Genomic DNA, 15,645 nt, shown 5'->3' on the forward strand with positions numbered 1-15,645 from the left:
CTTAAGACCATAAGACATAGGGGCAGAATTAGGCCATTCAGCCCATCGAGTCTGCTACACCATTCCATCATGGCTGATCCCGGATTCCACTCAACCTCATACAACTGCCTTCTCGCCATATCCTTTGATGCCCTCTAGAAATTTGCGTGTCTTTGGTGATACACCAATTCTCTCAAGCACAAGAAGCGACCGCAGACTCTCGTGTCCTGGCGATGCAGATCCCCAGCCTCCGCTATGCTTTCTGATAACCCCATACCCACGTAGCTTTCCCTATGGCGTGCAGCGAGTGGATCGGAGCGAGCTGGCAGCGCAGGGCGGAATGGTGGGCATTGCCCACGGCCGCTGTGGATTTTACAGCAAACATATTTTCGGAGTATTACGGTAGTCCTTGGCAAGAGGAGGAACCAATCAGAGACCGATCTTGGCGGCTCATGGCCGGCGTTTGATACATTGACGAATGAAACCAGTCGCCGCGCACTGCCATTGGTTGGTTCAGGCCCCGTTCAGCCAATCACAGGCGCGGAATGGAGCTGGGCCCCGGCAGCCTGGGCCGGGGTCTGTCACTGTGATCGTCGCCGCCGAATGGAACAGGGAAGCCCCGGAACCCTAACCGGGGCCGTAACCGAGTCCCGGCAGATGGAGCTGGACAGCGGACTGGGCTCCCGGCTCAGGGGCAGAGCCAAGTGTCGAAGCCTGTCCGCGTCCCCCGCCCTCATCACCAGCAAGGTGTCCAGGTGAGGAGCCGCTGCGTCTCGCGGGGTCGGTGGAGATGACAGTGTCCCGGGGCCGGGAGTGTGGGAGCCACCCCTGTCTCTGTCCCGGGCGGTGGGTATGGGAGCCGGCCCGGGCCAGATACCGGCTGTTGATCTGAAACTGGCTGTGGCTCGGGATCGCTGGTACTTAAACTATGCCTGATTAGGTTTGGCCCGAGGTTGTTAGGGAGCAGCCAGCGGAGAGACGGTGCACTTGAACCACGCGACCCGTCGCGCCCTGCTATCTCCCCCCTTCCCGCCGCTGTCACTCTGGGGTTTGTGTTGAAGGGTCCCGCTTGTCGTCCGGGAATGACCCGTGAGCCGCTCCCTGCCACAGGCGGTCGGTAGGGTGATTCCAGCCTGTAACCGCTATTTGAGGATGTTACAACTTGCAGTGAGATCGCCTCTTATTAGTGTGAGGAAGTTTGGGGTGTGACATCTGAGGAATGTCTCTGGCGACCTTTCACTGTACTCTCTGTCAACACCATGTGCTTTCATAGATGGGGAACTCAACTTGGATACAAAGTTCCAAGTGGAGTCAAGATGTCCGCATTCCTGTCCTAAAGTCCAATATACCACTTGCTGCCTAATACGAGCGATTCATGCATTTCTGTGAACCTTTCAATCTCTCACCACTCAGAATAATGCTTAGCTTTTCCTCATTCCATATCCGTACTTTAACGTCTAATTTTGTATTTTATGTAATTCTTTGTCATTGTTGAATGGTGTTCTTGTTGCCTGTGGCACCCTGACCAACAAAGACCATAGCAAATTCCTAATGCCAGTGTAGATGGTGAATACTTCTTCCTTGATCCTTTACTGTTGTTCAAATTTCACAGTAAATTTATTATCAAAGTATGCCACTAAATACAACTGAGATTCATTTTTTTGCGGGCATTCACAGTGGATGCTAGAAACACAATGAAAGACTGCGCCCAACAGGAAGGACAACAACCAGTAGTAGGTAGGAGGCAGCCGTCGCCTCTGGTGCCCTGTGACCTCTCCGGGGCAGGAAGATTTTAAGAACCAGTCGTTGCCCATGCAGCGGGTTCGCCCTCTCCATGTCGCTGATGTACAGCTCGGCACCAGTGTTGTTGCAGAGGTTGCCAGAGTGAAGTTGTAAACAACAGCAAACTGTCTTAGGGACCCCAGCTCTGGATTTCTTCCTCAGGGTTTACTCCCATAGCCTTTCCCAGGGGCGAGTATGGCCACAAGGCAGCGGAGGTTTAAAATCAGTGACAACCAATGTGCAGAAAAAAAACACAACAGACTGTGGAAATATATACAGAAAGAGAAAAAAATAAACAATGAATATTGAGAACATGAGATAAAAAGTCATTAAAGGTAAGTCCATAGGTTGTGGGAACAGTTAAGTGTTGGGATGAGTGAAGTTGAGTAAAGTTATTCCCTCTGGTTTGTCCCCTCTGTGGCAACTGGTTTCAGTCATCAGCACAACCATTGTTGGCAGAATCTCAGGTGGTGACGAGAGGGCATACAGGAGTGAGATATGCCAACTAGTTGAGTGGGTTGCAGCAACAACCTGGCACTCAGCATCAGTACGACAAAACAGCTGATTGTGGACTTCAGGAAGGGTAAGACGAAGGAACACATACCAATCCTCAGAGGGATCAGAAGTGGAGAGAGTGAGCAGTTTCAGGTTCCTGGGTGTCAAGATCTCTGAGGATCTAACCTGGTCCCAACATATTGATGCGGTTATAAAGAAGGCAAGACAGCGACTATACTTCATTAGGAGCTTGAAGAGATTTGGTATGTCAACAAATACACTCAAAAACTTCTATAATGTACCGTGGAGAGCATTCTGACAGGCTGCATCACTGTCTGGTATAGAGGGGCTACTGCACAGGACCGAAAGAAGCTGCAGAGGGTTGTAAATTTAGTTGGCTCCATCTTAGGTACTGGCCTACAAAGTAGCCAGGACATTTTCAAGGAACAGTGTCTCAGAAAGGCAGTGTCCAGTATTAAGGACCTGCAGCACCCAGAGCATGCCCTTTTCTCATTGTTACCATCAGGTAGGAGGTGCAGAAGCCTGAAGGCTCACACTCAGCAATTCAGGAACAGCTTCTTCCCCTCTGCCACCCAATTCCTAAATGGACATTGAACCCACGAACACTACCTCACTTTTTAAATTATATTACTTCTGGTTTTGCATGTTTTTTAATCTATTCAATATACATATACTGTAATTTATTTATTATTTTTCTTCTATATTATGTATTGCATTGAACTGCTACTGCTAAGTTAACAAATTTCACGACACATGCTGGTGATAATAAACCTGATTCTGATTCCGATTCAGGAGCCTGATGTTTGAGGGTAATAACTGTTCCTGAACCTGGTGGTGTGAGTCCTGAGCCTCTTGACCCTTCTTTCTGACGGCAGCAGTGAGAAGAGAGTGTGGCCCAGGTGATGGGGATCCCAGAAGATGGATGCTGCTCTCCTGCGACAGTGCTCCATGTAGATGTGCTCAAAGGCAGGGAGAGCTTTACCTGTGATGGACTGGGCTGTATCCACTACTTTTTGTTGGATTTTCTGTTCAGGTGTTTGTGATGCAGCCAGTCAATATACTCTCCACTGCACATCTATAAAAGTTTGTCAGATTTTAAGATGACATGCTGAACTTTCACACAGGTTTAAGAAAGTAGAGGCACTTATGTGCTGGAGCCAGGACAGATCTGAAATGATATTACTGAGGAATTTAAAGTTGCTGACCCTTTCCACATCTGCTCCCCTGTTGAGGACTGGCTCATGGACCTCTAGTTACCTCCTCCTAATGTCATTAATCAGGGATTATTAAAGGGATATCTTTGTTTTCTGTTCTGTTCATTGGCTGTGTGCTTGCCCTTTCCCTTAACCTGTTTATATTACCCCTTTGCCCCACCACTGAAGCCCTGCTTGTACCCATCTTTGTATTGTCTCTAAGTTTGGATATAATACATTTAACCCCTGTAGACTGAACATCTGGGGAACTGCTTTGATCCCTGCATCTGTCTGGCCTGCCCAAATATGACTCTTTCATTCCTCACATTTTCAGTCCATTAACCAATCCACATCAACACACTACTCTGACTACTTTTTCTCCTCGGTTTGTTAGTGACCATCTGCTGGCCATCTTGTTTCACTCACATCTCTGTTAGCCACAGCCTTGTTTATACAAAACAGATTTGTCAAACAGGGTTCCCCTTCTCATAAATCCATGTTGACCCAGACCTTTTTATTATTTTCTAAATGCCCTGTTAATTTTTCTTCAACAGTACATTCCAGAATTTCATGTAAGATAAACTGGGCTACAGATCTTCATTGTCCCTGTACCTTGCTGGTACTTGGGCACCTGACAATAAACTTGAGAGGTTCTGCAGATGCTGGAAATCTTGAGCAACGCACAGAAAACAAGCTTGGCTTATTACTGTCTCCTCCTTTCCATGTCCATTCTCTTGTTACCTTTCAATCTGTGGAAGCTCCAATTAATGACTAACTTGGCTCGTTCCCTGATTCCCCTCCCCCTCCTCTCTGTGGTGTAACATTTGCTGTGGGAGTGCAGAGGAGATGAATAAGGTCTGAGAGATCAGGGTCAAGGACTGGAGGCCCAGAGGAGGTCTATGTGCTTGTATGTTGGGAGGGGAGCTGGTTTGGCTGTTGAGGCTTGTCCTGGTGTTGGAAGCCTGCGTGTTTCTGTAGGTGGGTGGGGGAGGATCTGTTTTAGCTGTTGTTGCCTTTCCCAGGGTTAGAGACCTCTGACGGTGGGTGGAGAGGAGCTGGTTTACTTGTTGAGGCCTTTCCAGGGGTTGTAAGCCAGTGTGTTTGTGTGGTGAGGTGGGTGGGAGAGGTGTTGGTTTAGCTGTTGAGGCCTGTCCTGGAGTTGTAAGCCTGTGTGGGTCAGTGGATGAGGTGTTTGAGGCCTGTCAAGGGGATGTAAGCCTGTGTGGGTTGGTGGATGAGGTGTTTGAAGCCTGTCCTGGAGTTGTAAGCCTGTGTGGGTCGGCGGATGAAGTGTTTGAGGCCTGTCGAGGAGTTGTAAGCCTGTGTGGGTCGGTGGATGAGGTGTTTGAGGCCTGTCGAGGAGTTGTAAGCCTGTGTGGGTCGGTGGATGAGGTGTTTGAAGCCTGTCCTGGAGTTGTAAGCCTGTGTGGGTTGATGGATGAGGTGTTTGAGGCCTGTCCTGGAGTTGTAAGCCTGTGTGGGGTCAGTGGATGAGGTGTTTGAGGCCTGTCAAGGAGTTGTAAGTCTGTGTGGGTCGATGGATGAGGTGTTTGAGGCCTGTCCTGGAGTTGTAAGGCTGTGTGGGTTGATGAATGAGGTGTTTGAGGCCTGTCGAGGAGTTGTAAGCCTGTGTGGGTCGATGGATGAGGTGTTTGAGGCCTGTCGAGGGGTTGTAAGCCTGTGTGCGTCAGTGGATGAGGTGTTTGAGGCCTGTCCTGGAGTTGTAAGCCTGTGTGGGTCGGTGGATGAGGTGTTTGAGGCCTGTCCTGGAGTTGTAAGCCTGTGTGGGTTGATGGATGAGGTGTTTGAGGCCTGTCGAGGAGTTGTAAGCCTGTGTGGGTCGGTGGATGAGGTGTTTGAGGCCTGTCCTGGAGTTGTAAGCCTGTGTGGGTCGATGGATGAGGTGTTTGAGGCCTGTCGAGGAGTTGTAAGCCTGTGTGGGTTGATGGATGAGGTGTTTGAAGCCTGTCCTGGAGTTGTAAGCCTGTGTGGGTCGATGGATGAGGTGTTTGAGGCCTGTCGAGGAGTTGTAAGCCTGTGTGGGTCGGTGGATGAGGTGTTTGAGGCCTGTCGAGGGGTTGTAAGCCTGTGTGGATTGCTGGGAGAGGTGTTGGTTTAGCTGTTGCCTAGTTTTGTTGTGGGTATGTTATGTTGGCGCCAGAATATGTGGCCACACTTGTGGGCTGCCCCCAGCACATCTTAAGCATATTGGTTGTTAATGAAAACAACACTGAATGTCTTGTTGTGATTAATGATGAATCTGAAGTGGATGTGGGGTGAAGTAGATTGACTCATCGCCAAACTGGTTGTGAAATCTTGAAATATAAATAACTGTTGCAATAATGTGGGTATTCCAAAACCAACAGAAACCATCAGAACTGTGTTGTTGGAATTACACTACTTTTGTACACATCCATTGCTCATGTTAATTTATTTTTTGTCCACTAGTCACAATCAGATTCATTTATTTATCACATGCACCCTCAGTGCCACACTGCACCTGTACACCAGCTTGTTAATTCAAATATCTAATCAGCCAATCATGTGGCAGCAACTCAAAGCATAAGAGCATGCAGACATGGTCAAGAGTTGTTGTTCAGACCAAACATCACAACAGGGAAGAAATGTGATCTAAATGACTTTGGAATGTGGAATGATTGTTGGTGCCAGATGGGGTGGTTTGAGTATCTCAGAAACTACTGATATCCTGGAATTTTCGTGCACAACAGCCTCTAGAGAATGATGCAAAAATTTTTTAAAAATCCAGTTAGTGGCAGTTCTGAAAGTGAAGATGGCTTGTTAATGAGAGAGGTCAGAGGAGAATGGCCAGATTAGTTCCTATCGAGCTGATAGGAAGGTGACAGTAACTCAAGTAACCACGCATTTCAACAATGTTGTGCAGAAGAGCATCTATGAATGTACGGGATGTTGAATTTTGAAGTGGATGAGCTACAGCAGTAGAAGACCACACCAGGTTCCACTCCTGTAGCTAATAAAGTGGCCGTCACAGTATACAGAAAAATGCATCATTTGTGTTAACAACCCACACAGGAGTGTCTGGGGCAGGATAGATACATGCCAAAGATGGAGAAGTATTGTAAAGGGAGGATGAGGCAACCATGGCTGTTGGAAGTTGGAAATCTGAAATCTGGCCTGACAAATAAATTGGGATTTTTTGCAGAAGTAGCAAGCAGAGTAAGCAAAGCAGCACTGTTGGATGTTGTGTAGATGGACTTTTAGAAAGCCTTTAACAAGCTGCCGCACATGAGGCTGCTTAACAAGATAAGACCCCGTGGTATTACAGGAAAGGTACTGGCATGAATAGAAGATTGGCTGAATAGCAGGAGGCAAAGATTGGAAATAAAGGAGGACTTCTCTGGTTGGCTGCTAGTGACTAGTGGTGTTCAGCAGGAGTTGGTGTTTGGATCACTTGTTTTCAAGCTATATGCCATTGATTTGGATAACAGAACTGATGGCTTTGTGGCCAAGTTTGCAGATGATATACTTTATTGTCGCCAAACAATTGATACTAGAACGCACAATCATCACAGCAATATTTGATTCTGTGCTTTGCGCTCCCTGGAGTACAAATCGATAGTAAATATTAAAAATTTAAATTATAAATCATAAATAGAAAATAGAAAAGGGAAAGTAAGGTAGTGCAAAAAAAACGAGAGGCAGGTCCGGATATTTGGAGGGTACGGCCCGGATCCGGGTCAGGATCCGTTCAGCTGTCTTATCACAGTTGGAAAGAAGCTGTTCCCAAATCTGGCCGACGAGTCTTCAAGCTCCTGAGCCTTCTCCCAGAGGGAAGAGGGATGAAAAGTGTGTTGGCTGGGTGGGTCGTGTCCTTGGTTATCCTATCTTCATATCCTGGATATGAAGTTAAGTGGAAGGGCAGATAGTACTGAGGAAGCAGGGAGTTTGCAGAAGGACTTAGACAGATTGAGAGAAGGGGCAAAGAAGTGACAGATGGAATATAGTGTAGAGAAGTGTATGATCATGCACTTTGGTGGACCGAATAAAGCTGTATTCCAGGGGTTACCAATCTTTTTTTTCTTGCCATGGACCCTTACCACTAACTGATGGGGCCGTGGATCCCAGGTTAGGAACTGCTGGCATTGACCAGTTTCTTTATCTTTCTCAATCTTTTTTATTAAGCTTCGAATTGATAAACATAACAATGATAAATGATACAAAAAGATCGGGATTACATTAATAACGGTTAACGTATACAGACACAGACTCCGAGTAACATATGTAATTTAAGCCTCCCAATCTCTTAATAACTGAACATGAAAAAGAATCGAAAAATTTTATACAAAGAAGAGGTTCCCTACACTTAAAAAAAAAACAAAACAAAAGCTGGGCTGCCATGGTTCATTGGTTAAAATCATTATTTGTCATTAACTCTGCTCTATACACAAACAAAAAGTTATTGAAAAGGATTTGGAAAAGGTTAGCTTACATCATATGAAAATGTTGAATAAATGGCCTCCAAGTTTCTTCAAATTTAACTGAAGGATCAGTGGTACCACACCTAATTTTTTCCAAGTTTAAACATCTTATAGTTTGGGAAAACCATTGAAATGTAGGGGGATTAGAATCTTTCCATTTAAATAAAATTGATCTTCTGGCTATTAATGTAACAAATGCAATCAAACGGCAAGCTGAAGGGGATAAATGATTAGAGTCCATCACTGGTAATCCAAAAATTGCAGTAATAGGATGAGGTTGTAAATCAATATGCAAAACCACTGAAATAATATCAAAATGTCTTTCCAATATTTTTCCAGAAGAGGGCAAGACCAGAACATATGTGTCAAGAAAGCTACCTCAGAATTACATCTGTCACAGACAGGATTTATATAGCAATAAAAAATATTGACTATTTTCTAACCGGAGGAAATTCAAAAATCAGATGTACATAGGAATTGGGAGGCCTTGTGCAGAATTCTCTAAAGGTAAACTTGCAGGTTGAGTTGGTGGTAAGGATATTAGAGCAAGCATTCAATACCATCATTCCCTCAGAACTAATCAATAAGTTCCATAACCTTGGCCTCAATACCTCCTTCTGCAGTTGGATCTTGGATTTCCTCGTTTGCAGACCTCAGTTAGTTCAGATTGGCAACAACATTTCCTCCACAATCTCCATCAGCACAGGTGCACCTCAGGGCTGTGTGCATAGCCCCCTGCGCTACACACATTACACTTATAACTGTGCGGCTAAGCACAGCTCCAGTGCCATATTCAAGTGTGCTGATAATACCACTGTCGTAGACTGAATCAAAGGTGATGAATCAACGTTTTGGAGGGAGACTGAAAATCTGTATGAGTGGTGTCATAACAGTAACCTCTCATTCAATGTCAGCAAGACCAAGGAGCTGATTACAGATGTCAGGAGAAGGAAACTAGAGGTCCATGAGTTAGTCCTCATTGGCTCAGCACCTAAGTGCAATTACAAAGGAAGCACAACAGTTCCTCAACTTTTTTTTTAGGAGTTTGCAGAGATTTGGCACTACATCTAAAACTTTGACAAACTTCTATAGATGTGTAGTGGAGAGTATATTGACTGGCTGCTTCATGGCCTGGTATGGAAACACCGATGCCCTTCAATGGAAAATCCTACACAAAGTAGTGGGTTCAGCCCAGTCCGTCTTGGGTAAAGTCCTCCCAAACATTGAGCAGTCTACGTGTAATGCTGTCACAGGGAAGCAGCATCTATTATCAGGGATCCCCCACTACCTAGAATGTGCTCTTTTCTTGCTGCCGTCATCGGGAAGAAGGTACAGGAGCCTCAGGACCAACCACAAGGTTCAGGAACAGTCACCACCCCTCAACCACCAGGCTCTTGAACCAAGGGGATAATTTCACTCAACTTCACTTGCCCCATTACTGAAATGTTCCTACAACCTATGGACTCACTTTCAAGGATTCTTCATCTCACGTTCTCATTATTTATTGCTTATTTATTATTATTGTTTCTTCTTTTTGTATTTCCAACAGTTTTTTTGTCTTCTGCACTGGTTGAATGCTGTAGTCAGGCAATCTTTCACTGTTGTTACTCCATCTATTTGACGAGTATGCCAACAGAAAAATGAACCTCAGTGTTGTACATGGAGACATGCTACATGTACTTTGACAATGAAATTTACCTTGAACTTTGAGAAGGGGTGAGAGGGGAATGGAAAAAGAGAGAGGGAAGGAGGGGGGAGGGCAGAAATTACTAGAAGTTAGGGAAATTGATCTTGATGCCATTAGGTTGGAAGTTACCCAGATGGAATGAGGTGTTGTCCCTCAGTCTGAGAGCTACTGCATCGTGGCAGTGGGGAGGCCGTGTTAGAACTGTAAGTTGATTTGAAGTGGATGCCTGCAGGTGACCCTCCTCCACAATGCTGCCTGACTTGCTGAGTTTCTTCAGCATCTTGTGTACAAGTCAGCACATTGATGTAAGTGCCCCGGTCTTGTTTCCTTCAACTGCTATTTGGTCACCAGTGGCTGAGTACAATCCAGTTCCTGTGGCCCTTTGGGAGAATATTGTGTTCTGCTGCTGGTTAGTGGCACTGAAATGGGATCTGGCACCCGTGGGGAGTGTTATCTTACACCAGCCATGTACAGGGACTGTTTGAAAGCTGTTGTAGCTTTGAGTTAAGCAGACTCCAGCTGTGTCTTGTTCCTCAGTTTCAGTATTGAGCAGAAGTATAAAGTGGTTACCGACATCGTGTGGTTTTGCTGCCGGGACCTGCCCAGATCCTTCACGGGATCTCGTAGTCACTGCGCGTCAGCAATAAGTGAATGTCAGGCTGCTCCCAAGTTCGATCTGAACTTGATGTTACCACTCCCTGCTGTAACTGTTCTGTTCCGGCACATTCTGTGAATTTATCCTGCCCACTTTGTACCAGGTCAGGGAGACCCATGGTCAAGATACTTTATATAAAAACTGGAGGATGCTGGAAACTGACAGCCTGTTATTGTGCTAAAGAAAACCAACTTGCCTTCCTAGCTCTCAGTCTGTAGGTTACAGGGGTTCAGTGGTCAGGGGTCATAGTGCAAAGCAGCACAGATACAGGCCCTTCGGCCCAACCAATCCCATGGTCACCATGGTGACCACCCAGCTAGTCCCAGTTTCCTGCATCTAGGCCTGGAATCACAGAGGAATTGCAGATATGACTGTAATTTAGAGTTAAAAGTCAAAGTAAATTTATTATCAAAGTATGTATATATCACCATATACAACCCTGAAATTCAGTTTCTTGCAGGCATTCACTGTAGCACAAAGAAATACAATAGAATCAATGAAAAACTACACACAAAGACTGATGAACGACTAATGCGAAAAAGTACCATTCACTGTTTACCAGTGCTGCGCGCTATATGCAATTTGAATTTTTAAAAACTTATTTATGGTAAAATTTTGTTTTATGTGTTGTGTTGTGTATGATGTATGTTTCGTGGATGTGCTGTGGTCTGAAAGAACATTGTTTCATTTGGTTGTATATACTGTATGTACAGTCAGATGACAATAACTTTGAACTTGAAAAGAAGGCAAACTATACAAGAACAAAGTAAATAAATAAATAAATGAATGAACAATACCGGAACATGAGTTGTAGAGCCCATAGGCTGAGCCATCAGTTCAGTGTTGAGATGAGTGAAGTTATCCATGTTGGTTCAGGAGCCTGATGGTTGAGGGGTAATAACTGTTCCTGAACCTGGTGGTGTGGGTCCTGAGGCTCCTGTACCACCTGCCTGATGATTGAGGGGTAATAACTGTTCCTGAACCTGGTGGTGTGGGTCCTGAGGCTCCTGTACCTCCTGCCTGATGGTTGAGGGGTAACAACCATTCCTGAACCTGGTGGTGTGGGTCCTGAGGCTCCTGTACCTCCTGCCTGATGGTTGAGGGGTAACAACTGTTCCTGAACCTGGTGGGGGTGTGAGTCCTAAGGCTCCTGTACCTCCTGCCTGATGGTTGAGGGGTAATAACTGTTCCTGAACCTGGTGGTGTGGGTCCTGAGGCTCCTGTACCTCCTGCCTGATAACAGCAGCAAGACCAGAGCATGGCCTGGATGGTGAATGTCCTTGATTATGCATGTTACTTTCTTGGAGAGTGATTTCTTGCAAACATTTACAGGGAAGTAAAGAAATTCAATAGAATTTATGAAAAACGACACACAGACAAAGGCTGACCTTCTTATGGAATGCGACATCAAGGAGGTTTTCCTTGGCTAAGGAATTTGGAACTAGGAGTCACTGTGGGGTTAGACCATTTTGCTCTGAGATGAGGAGGAATTTGTGCCCAAGCCTGGAGGATTGAATAGGCAGAGTCACTGGGTTTATCCAAGGAGTTAGGTAAATTTCCGGGTAATAATAGGATGCAGGGATGGGGTGACAGAGCAGGTGAGTGGGGCTGAAGGAGGACACTGGCTATCATCTTGGTGAAGCTGTCATAAAGGGTACTGGTTCACCTGCTCCCTTCATTGTAAATCTGTATTTGGAACTTTGACCCCATGCTCCTGGAATGGCACTGGTAAAGCAGGAATCAGATAATCCTCTCAGATCCAGCTTTCAGAAATGCCTCTCGCAAAGGAAGTTTGAAAGCTCCTGTAGTCATTATTTCATAGATCAGTTTCAGTCATTCAAATTTCAGGGTTTCAAATTGTCCCTCACTGTTGTGCAAGCAACTACTGGCCTTGTGCAACTTTCCCGAGTACTTTCAGTGTAATGTGCCCTAGTCCCGTCAGTGAGTTCACTGCAGTGTGCCCTAGTCCCATGTTCCAGAGCAGAGTCTGATCTTGCTGCTTCATCTCTGCATACTCTGTGAGTATCTTATCCACCTTATTGGATCCAGGTTGTTTTCTGTTACAAGCATGTTGTAAGTACTTGAGGGAGAGGTGCGCAGGCTGGGACTTCATTCCTTGGAGTGTAGGAGACCGAGGGATAACTTTATAATGGTATATAAAATCCCAAGAAACATGGATAGGGTGAATACTCGGCCTTCTTCTCAAGGAGAGGGAACCAAATACTGAAGGAATGGTTTTAAGGTGGTGGGGGTGGGGAGGGCGGTGGGCATTAGAATTTAAAGGAGACCTGAGGGGCAACTTTATACAGACTTACTCAGTTAAGCCTGCTGGGACAGCAGCTTGCCAGAGTTCTTTGTCCTGGGCCAGTTCTTCAAGTTGTCCTCATGTATATCCCATCTTCTGTCCTACCTCTTCCAGAAATGAGGCCTTTGGAGCTTTTGTAGCTCTGGGCTTTCAGTGCTGGGGTTGCTAGTCCCATGTCCGACCCTCCTCCTTTCGTAACCGTGCTTGGGACAGTCCATGCTGGAGCTTCACAAAGAGGGCGCTCGGTATGGGGAAGCTGCCAGAAAAGGTAATAGAGGTGGGTACAGTAACATTTAAAAAGCATTTGGTTTAGTTTACAGATTGGAAGAGTTCAGAGCGATACGGTCAACATTGGGAAATGAGACTATCTCAGTATGGGAATGTTGGGCCGAATGGCCTGTTCCCAGGCTGTATTTTTCTATGAATTGAGCTGATTTAGTTATTACTAATTGTTTAGAGATACAGCACAGAACGGGCACTTCTGGCCCGTTAAATCACACTGCCAAGCATGCCACTAGCCTAATCACAGGACCCTCAACCACCACTACCGTATCACTTCCTACCAGTCACCTTGTGTACAGGCACTCCTGTGTCTAGCGTCACTTTATGGACATACAATCAATCTACCTGTATAAGGTAATTGTATGTATTAAGTTATTGTGTTCTTTATCTTTTGTGCTGCATTGGATCTGGAGTAACAATCATTTCATTCTCCTTTACACTTGTGTACTGACGAATGACAATAAACAACCATGGATCTTGAAGAGCTGACCCTTCCCTGTATCCATTAGCACTGCAGATAATGGGTGGGACTTTGGCGTCCATTCCCGCTTCCACTCTGCCTGTGCCTATTGACATACATTTTGTTTCTGGGCAGATATGCAGATTGATTTCATAGTCATAGTCAGACTTTATTGATCCCGGGGGAAATTGGTTTTTGTTACAGTTGCACCGTAAATAATAAATAGTAATAAAACCGTAAATAGTTAAATAGTAATATGTAAATTATGCCAGTAAACTATGAAATAAGTCCAGGACCAGCCTATCAGCTAAAGGTGTCTGATCCTCCAAGGGAGGAGTTGTAAAGTTTGATGGCCACAGGCAGGAATGACTTCCTATGACGCTCTGTGCTGCATCTCGGTGGAATGAGTCTCTGGCTGAATGTACTCCTGTGCCCACCCAGTACATTATGTAGTGGATGGGAGACATTGTCCAAGATGGCATGCAACTTGGACAGCATCCTCTTTTCAGACACCACCGTCAGAGAGTCCAGTTCCATCCCCACAACATCACTGGCCTTATGAATGAGTTTGTTGATTCTGTTGGTGTCTATTACCCTCAGCCTGCTGCCCCAGCACACAACAGCAAACATGATAGCACTGGTCACCACAGACTCGTAGAATATCCTCAGCATCGTCCAGCAGATGTTAAAGGACCTTAGTCTCCTCAAGATACTGTAAGTCGTGCATCCGGAGTAAGACGCTGGCTACGAGGGCTGCTCCGTTATCCCATTTGCAGGGTGCGGGGCCCCTTGACCTGGTGCGTATGGATTTCCTGTCGCTAGAACCCGATGCCAGCAACACGGCAAATGTCTTCGTTATTACGGATCACTACACCAGATATGCAGAGGCCTTCCTTACCAAGGATCAGAGGGCGTCCACCGTGGCCAAGTGTTATGGGAGAAGTATGGCTTCGCCAGGTGGATACATAGTGATCAGGGATGAGATTTCGAGAGTAGGCTCATACATGAGTTACTAAGTGTGCTTGGAGTCAAGAAGCCGAGGACTATGCCTTATCACCTGCGGGGTGATCCCCAGCCCAAGAGATTCAGTACACGAATATAAAAGTACTGAGACAGTACAATATGGGTGCAATACGGCTTAGCGCAGTGATGTGAGGTTCAGCAGGGTCACAGGTGTTCAGGGTGAAAGTGAAGGAGGAGAGGTTGTCTAACTTAACTGATTGGGGCCTGTTAGTCAGAAAGTCCAAGGTTCAATTGCAGAGGGATGAGCTGATACCAAGCTGGCGAAGTTTGACGATCAGCTTGGAGGGGATCGCAGTATTGAATGCCGAACTAAAGTCAATGGTTATGTAGCCCCCCCGGCCACCCTCAGGTTCTCCCACCTCGTGCCTGGAGACCAAGTCCTCATAAGGAACTTGGGGCTACCTGGAAAGCATAAGTTGACTGGCCGCTGGGCAGCTACACCCTGTGTGGTGGAGAGTCAGATGCCAAAGGTACCAGTTCTCTGGGTGAAATCAGAGGATGGCAATGGGCCTGTCAAGACTCTCCATCGGAACAACATCTTACGTGTGGGACAAGAGGTGTGTGCTGATCTAGAGCCTGACCTGGACCCTACACCTAGTAAGAGGATTCTGCAGTGACCTGGGGGGACTGAAGGACCAACAGTGGGAAGGATTAGACCAGACCCCACCCCTGAATGTGATGCAGACTCGGAGGATGAAGAAATGGGGGTGTGGTATATGCTGCCCTTTGCTAACTCCCCAATAATTGAGGAAGAGATCCCCAACCCTTCTCACGCTGAGGCAAGTGAAATGGGGGGTCAGGCAGGCTTATGGATGGACGATGAAGGTAGACTGGGCTCCAAAGTAACTGGGAATGAAGCTGAGCTCAGCCAAGTGACAGGGGGCTCTGAGTTGCTGGAAGGCACAAGTAATAGACGGGGGGAGGCCTTGCCATGTAGACCAGAAGTTTCCCAAGAAGTGTCTGAAACCGGAGAAGTAGATGATGGGATAAGAAGGTCTCAGAGTCAGGAGACCCCCTGATAGGCTGGCCTATGTCGCACCGACTGGGGGAATAGAGGGTCGCGACTATCCCCCTAGTCAGATATACCATTTACAAATGGATTGAAGGTTCTGACATCACGAGATTCCTTTGAAAATGGTGTTATTAATGACGAGATGACAAATTATTTCAAAGTCATGAGGACATGACTATTTTTGGTGGGGGGAGAGTGTAATGCCCTGGTTCACATTTTTACTGTTATACTGTTGATATTCCGTTTAGCAGCTCTGTAAGAGCAGTCTGCTCTGCTTCCAGCCTGTTTGGGTTA

General features: G+C 46.1%; 1 protein-coding gene across 3 annotated transcripts in view; it reads left to right on the top strand.

Annotated features, from left to right (window-relative positions):
• Window positions 1-530: 530 nt before the first annotated feature.
• LOC140188554 (NAD kinase-like) overlaps window positions 531-15,645 on the top strand; it is a 102,969-nt gene continuing 87,854 nt past the window's right edge. Inside the window, exons 1-2 of one of the 3 annotated variants that reach the window (XM_072244956.1) lie at window positions 12,213-12,287; window positions 12,689-12,851. Coding sequence is in view for 1 of the 3 variants with exons in the window: in XM_072244954.1 (XP_072101055.1) it covers window positions 583-734 (152 nt within the window). In the remaining 2 variants the exon portion in view is untranslated. Of the gene's footprint in view, window positions 735-12,211; window positions 12,288-12,688; window positions 12,852-15,645 lie in introns of those variants that run through there. The other 2 variants (XM_072244954.1, XM_072244957.1) reach the window with 2 other exon arrangements.

Source organism: Mobula birostris, chromosome 27 (genome assembly GCF_030028105.1).
Source record: "Mobula birostris isolate sMobBir1 chromosome 27, sMobBir1.hap1, whole genome shotgun sequence".
Lineage (NCBI taxonomy): Eukaryota > Metazoa > Chordata > Chondrichthyes > Myliobatiformes > Myliobatidae > Mobula > Mobula birostris.